The sequence below is a fragment of the Alligator mississippiensis genome, chromosome 7 (genome assembly GCF_030867095.1).
Source record: "Alligator mississippiensis isolate rAllMis1 chromosome 7, rAllMis1, whole genome shotgun sequence".
Lineage (NCBI taxonomy): Eukaryota > Metazoa > Chordata > Crocodylia > Alligatoridae > Alligator > Alligator mississippiensis.
This window is the reverse complement of record NC_081830.1, coordinates 16,402,949-16,409,728: the sequence shown is the minus strand read 5'-3', so window position 1 is coordinate 16,409,728 and position 6,780 is coordinate 16,402,949. Positions and strand designations below refer to the sequence as shown.

At 43.4% G+C, this 6,780-nt stretch overlaps 1 protein-coding gene across 1 annotated transcript; it reads right to left on the bottom strand.

Annotated features, from left to right (window-relative positions):
- Positions 1 to 5,829: 5,829 nt before the first annotated feature.
- LOC132251696 (olfactory receptor 14A16-like) lies at positions 5,830 to 6,291 on the bottom strand (the record flags this gene model as incomplete). Its single annotated transcript, XM_059731641.1, has 1 exon — positions 5,830 to 6,291. A coding segment is annotated over one exon (462 nt), but the record flags the coding sequence as incomplete, so codon positions are not given.
- Positions 6,292 to 6,780: the final 489 nt, after the last annotated feature.

Below are 6,780 nucleotides of genomic sequence, written 5' to 3'. Positions count from 1 at the left end.
TTATTTTTTTGCTTCTGTGGAGTTGGGGTGGGGGGAGCCACCGCACCAGGGGCTTCAGGAGAAGGTGGCACAGCAAAGGGGCTCCTGTTTTAACTCGGCTGGCCCTGCCGCTGGCCATCCAGCCGGCCCAGCTAACCGGCACATGAGCAATAGGGCAAAATCTTTGCAGACAGAGAGAGACAACGTCTTTTATTATATTAAAATAATAAAGTCAAAGGGTTAGAAGGGGCCTCGAGGGTCATGTGTCTCTAACCCTTTGTACAAATGCAGGAATAGCACTCCTAACTCATCCCTGATGAATGCCTATCCAGCCTCTGTTTGAAAACCTCCAATGATGGAGACTCCACAACTTCCCCGGGAAGTCTATTCCACTTCCTCACTATTCTAAAAACAAGGGTGCTTTTCCCCCAAAGTCTAAGCTACATCTAATTGGCTGTAATCTGAAGCTAGATATCCTTCCCTATGCACCAAGGGACAATAGTTGTTCACCCTCTTCTTCATGGCAGGTTTTCAGATATTTGAAGACTGTTATGATCTGCCCCTTCATTGCCTTCTCTGCAAGCTAAGTATGCCTAGTTCCCTTAACCTCTCCCTGCATGACTTGCCTTCCAGCCCTTTAGCATTCTTTCACTAATCTCTGAACTCCTCTAACTTCTCCATATTCCTTCTTAAAATGCGGAGCCCAGACCTTCGCAAAAGACTTCAGATGAAGCCTAACCAGCACCATGTACACTGGCCACTGCCACCTCCCATGTTTTAATCTAATGCATCTGTTGTGGCAGCCCCAAACTGCATTCAGTTTCTTGCATCTACATCAAATTGCTGCCTCATGTTGAGTCTGTGATCCACCAGACTCCCTGGATCCTGTTCAAGACTGCTGCCATCCGGCCATTTATAACCCAACCTATATTTTGGCTTTTAATAATTCTTTGCTAGGTGCAGCACCTTGCATTTATTTCTTTACAATTCACCCTGTTGTTTTTAGCCCATCTTCCCAATTTATCCATATCTATACTTATCCTATAAAGTGTTTGCAGTTCGTCCCGCTTTTACCTCATCAGGACATTTACCTATCCATTCTGTCTCCAAATAATTGATTATATCAATTAGTAAAATCATTTCTACAATTCTTCATAATTTTGAGACTTAGTTCAGGGGTTCTCAGTGCCAGGGCTGTGGCTGCCAGTCTGCAGTATGGTCGGATGCCGGACTGGAAGTAGCCGCAGACCACCAGGCTGGCAAACTGTGGTCCCCCCCAGAGGTCCCTTCCAATGCTAATTACTATGATTTTTTATCATTTGATGCACTTGCAATTTGTGGGATTTATCTTAGGTGGGACAAAGAAACATGAAATGATGCATGAAATAATACTTTTCCACTTCAACAGTGTCAATGCAAAATGATTTGCGTAAAGTATTGTTGTCCTTAAAATGCTACAAAATTTAGACCACCACCTTCATTTTTATAAGAAAGAATGATGGACCTATTATTTCTGGAGTAGTTTCCTCAAAACCTTTGCAGTAGTTTCCTGAAAGAAGCTTGGATCTCCTTGTTCCTCATGCTGTAGATGACAGGATTCATCAGTGGAGGCACCACACAATACAGAACAGCTGCCAGGAGATCCAGAGAGGACGGGGAGTCAGAGATGGGCTTCGTGTAGGCAATGCCACCGGTGGAAACTAACAGGGAGACCACACTAAGGTGAGGAATGCAGGTAGAGAAGGCTTTCTGATGGCCCTGCTCAGAGGGGATCCTCAACACTGTGGTGAAGATCTGAACATACGACACAATGATGAAAGTAAAACAGCCTAAAGCTAAAACAGCATTAAAGGCTAGAGCTGCCAGCTCCCTGAGGTATGCGTCAGAGCAGGAGAGCTTGAGCAGCTGGGGCACTTCACAGAAGAATTGGTTGATATTTGAGTGGCAGAAAGATATGGTAAAAGTGTTCCCAGTGTGCATTGCAAAGTTGATAACACTTGCAGCCCAAGCACAGGCAGCCATCTGGATGCAAGCTCTCCTGTTCATTATTATCACATAATGCAGTGGTTTGAAGATGACAACATATCGGTCATATGCCATAACCGTGAGAAGGGGTACGTTTGCTCTCAAGAACCAGAAGAGACAAAACACTTGGGCAACACATCCAGAGTAGGAAATCAACCTGGTGTTCAATAGGGAATTAGACATGGATTTGGGCACTGTCACTGAGATGGAGCCAAGGTCCACGATGGACAAAGTAATCAAGAAAAAGAACATGGGAGAATGAAGTTCATAGTTAAGAGTTACAATTGTGATGATGAGGAGATTCCCTACCAGGGTTGCCAAGTATGCTGCTAAAAAGATAACAAAGTGTAAAATCTGGAGCTCCCGGATATTAGAAAAGCCCAGGAGCAGGAACTCAGTCACGGTGGTTTGGCTAGACATTTTCAATACATTGTGCAAGGCCTGTGAAGGAAGGAGGAGGATAATGGCCAGAATCAGAGTTACAAATATAAAAGGAGGGAATCTCACATCAGAAACAGCTCAGGAACAAGCGATCAGTCCTGTCTGTCCTTAAGTGCTGTAAAATTGTCAGTCGAAAGTATTCTTGCTGGGAATATGGATTTTTGAGTATAAAGAAATTCCACAAAAGTCCTTATCTGTGGGCATAAGTTCAGTTATATATATAAAACAAAATCTGGATGCAATGCCTGAGGTGGGATTGTAATTCTGGTGTTGCTGGGCAAGACTGAATCTCTGCCGTGGGGCTTAGAATTTAAGCCTCAAAAAGAGTTTCTTATAAAAATGTCCTCTGCTAAACACATACTTTTTCACAATACATGTCTTTTCTTCAAAATCATCATTTTATGAAGAAGCACTATCAATACCGGAGTGGAGGGATAATTTGGTGTAAAAGTGCAGCCTCGAGGAGCTTTTGTTTGAAAAATCTCAAGTTTCCAAAACATTACAAATCTGAACTTTCTACCAAGAACCCACACATTTCAATCAGAGCTGTTTTCTTTCCTTTTTTCCCTTTTTTCCTTTGACCAGCTAAGGCATTTTGAATACCTCACTATTAAAATGCTGAGAGCTTTCCAGCTGAATGTCATTTTCAGGTTCTTCAATACCCCACACACTGCCTTTCGTGCCAACCAACCGTATTTAATTGCAATTAAAAGCTTACTGCGGCATTCTTTGTGAAGTTGTTCTCAGCTTAGGATACATCCTCCAGATTCTTTGCTTATTCTCCCTCTACTGATCTATCCAACTTCTGCACACGTCCCTCTTCTTACCAATCAACCACAGTTGATTTAAATTATAAACTTACAGCAATGGGAAGTTTTTCTCAGCTTGTGATCTCATCCTCCAGTGCCAGGAGTCTTTGCTTATTTTCCCTGTACTGATCTATCCAATTTCCCTTTTCCCTCCCACTACCAAATCTTCAGAAATCAAAATATCTTAGCAGGAGCTTTCTTTCCACTCCAAGATTGACCTGACAAAAGTAGATCTAAACCAGTTTCTCTCTGCAGATGACAGTGAACTTCACTGGTTTGGAAGGACTGATGCTGTGGGAAGGTGATTTATCCACATCTCTCTTGTTAGGGCTTCTGGGACTTGTTCCCTAGAGCCCAGCTTACCTCTGAAGCACAGAATCGGAAACAAGCCTCTCTGGATCCATGCATTTTAAAACAAAAAGGTTTTGTTTTGATTCTTTAGTTTGATTACCTTTTATCTACTGTTTCCTACTTCCGGCCCATGATATGTATCATCAGCAGTAGGCCTGTGCGAAGTGGCTAGTATTCGCTTCGGATTTGGCCGGTTCGGGTGGCAGTGATTCTATTCAGTGATTCGAATTGGTGTCCCAAATCAATTCTGCCAAATCTGATTCAGAGATTTGTCTGCTGTCAAATTGGCCGAATCTCTGAACTGAACAGGCCCTATCCCCCACCTGCTCTCCCAGCGTCATCAGTGGCCGCCCCAGCTGCCCCAGAGTCCCAGCACTTTAAAAAGAAAAAAGAAAAAAGAAAAGAAAAAAGCTGTGCACTCACTGGCTCCTCCCAGGCCAGGGGTGTGATCCCCACTGCCCCCCAATAACCCACGCTATCTGGGGGAGGCTCTGCCTTAAGCCTGCAGAGACTGCCAGAGCTGGTGGGGCATCCAGTGTGTACAGGGCTATTTTTTTTTTAAGTGTAGGTTAACCTCAATGTTACTATGTATTAAAACAAGGCCCAGTGGTTGCATTTACACAAGACACTACTGCACAGTGGTTATTGAATGTTTATTTAGTACTTGTATAAGTTAAGTATTAAATAAATGCACAGTAACCAGAGTTACTTCACAGTAGCACCAGCAAACACCTTTTATGTGATGCTACTGTGCAGTAGCCTGATACTACCGTAACCTTCGATGGTACACTAGGCCAGGCGATATGCCAGACTTCAGATCCTCAAGGTGCCGGTAGACCTGGGGTCTCCCTCGGGTACAGAGACATTAATAAAAAAGAAGGCATATATACATATATATATATGATCAATAGAGAATAATGTCACAACCCAAGGGTGTGATTTTTGTCTGTGTGCTCTTCATTCCAGTTTCACATCATCTGGAGATTTGCCTGTATAGTCTGTCAGCCGAATAATTGATTGCACCAATTGATATATTCTTTACTTTCCTAATGTCCTCCCAATTTGTTTTCAAAAACCTACTCTGTGCACACATGAAGTTCATTAACCTATTTTTACCTAACTTGCTTTTAAATTAAACTAAAGGTTAAATGTAGGTTAAACAACTGTTAGGGGGCATATTGAAGCGTCAGGCCTTACTCATGCCATACTTAGCTTAATGCAGATGTTTGGACCTGTGAGTCTAGAGCAGAAGCAATAATGCTGAGCATCATCATAGAATCATAGCATTGGAAATACCACTAAGGGTCATATGGCCCAACCCCCTCCACCCTTCCCTATTTAGAAAGGGAGAACAGTTATTCACCCTCTTCTTTATGGCAGTTTTTCAGATATTAGAAGACTGCTATGATCTCCCACTTAAATGCCTTTTCTGCAAGCTAAAGATGCTTAGTTCTCAGTGTCCTTAGACCCACACGGCTACAACGTACACCCCTGTTCTACATCTAGTACTCCTGTTGTTGCAGCCCAAAACTGCATGAATGTTTCTGTAGCTACATCAAATTCCGTGTTCATACTGAGTCTGTGACCCATCTTTTCAACCATGATCCGACCCAGGAATTGTAACCCAAGCTGTATTTGTGCTTTTGATTCTTCTCCCCTATGTGCAGAAAGTTGCAATTATTTCGTGGCCTTTGTCTTATTGTTTCAAGCCCAGCTCCCCAATGTATCCGTATCCATCTGAACTCTATTCCTGCCCCCTAAAGTACTAACATTTCATTCCAGTTTCACATCATCTGGAGATTTGCCTGTATATTCTGTCATCTGAATAATTGATTACACCAATTAGTAAACAAAATTCTGTAATTCTTCATTATCTTGCACTTGATGGGATATATTTTAGATGGTGCAAAGACACTAAAATTGATGCATGAAACATTACTTTCCCACTTTAACAGTGTTAACCAAAATGACAAAAGCCAAGTCTTTGACATTACAAAGTTACAGAATTAACCTACCACCTTCATTTTTAATATGCAATTTTCACACAATACAATGAAAAAAGACCAATTTCATGTGTAAATTAGAAAAGAAAAATATAAGAGAAGGAAAGTCATGAAAGAAAGATGGACATATTGTTCTTGGAGCGGATCAGCCTGTGGAGCAGTTTCCTCAGGGCAGCTTGGATCTCCCGGTTCCTCATGCTGTAGATGACCGGATTCATCAATGGAGGCACCACAGAATACAGAACAGCTGCCAGGAGATCCAAGGCGGACGGGGAGTCAGAGATGGGCTTCATGTAGGCAATGCCGCCAGTGGAAAGAATCAGGGAGACCACGATAAGATGGGGAATGCAGGTGGAGAAGGCTTTTTGCCAGCCCTGTTCGGAGGGGATTCTCCACACTGCGGTGAAGATCTGAACATATGACACAACGATGAAAACAAAAAAGCCTAAAGCTAGAAACACACTGAAGGCAAGAGCTGCCAGCTCTCTGTGGTATGTGTCAGAGCTGGAGAGCTTGAGCAGCTGGGGTATTTCACAGAAGAACTGGTTGATGATATTTGAGTGGCAGAAGGGGAGACTAAAGGTGTTCCCAGTGTGCATTGCACAGTTGATAACACTAGCAGTCCAAGCACCAGCAGCCATCTGGACGCAAGCTCTCCCGTTCATTATTATCTCATAATGCAGTGGCTTGCAGATGGCAATGTACCGGTCATACGCCATGATGGTGAGGAATGCAAGATGGGCTGCATAAAAGAGGAAGAGAAAGACCTGGGACACACATCCAGCATGCAAAATTGTCCTGGTGTTTAAGAGAGAATTGGCCATGGATTTGGGGACAATGACAGAGATGGAGCCAAGGTCAAGGATGGACAAATTGGCCAAAAACCAGTACATGGGGCTGTGGAGGTGGTGGTCCGTAGCTACAACAGCAATGACAAGGAGGTTCCCCACCAGAGCTGCCAGGTACGCTGCCAGAAAGATGATGAAGTGTAAAATCTGCAGCTCCCGAGTGTCAGAGAAGCCCAGGAGGAGGAACTCGGTTACAGTGCTCCAGTTGAACATCTTCCTTCCCAGGGTGCCGCGCAAGTCCTGGGTATAATAGAACAAGGGCAGTGGTAAGGAGGAGAGTAACAAACTCAGTGCCTTTGATATTCCCATCAATAATGTCTCCAA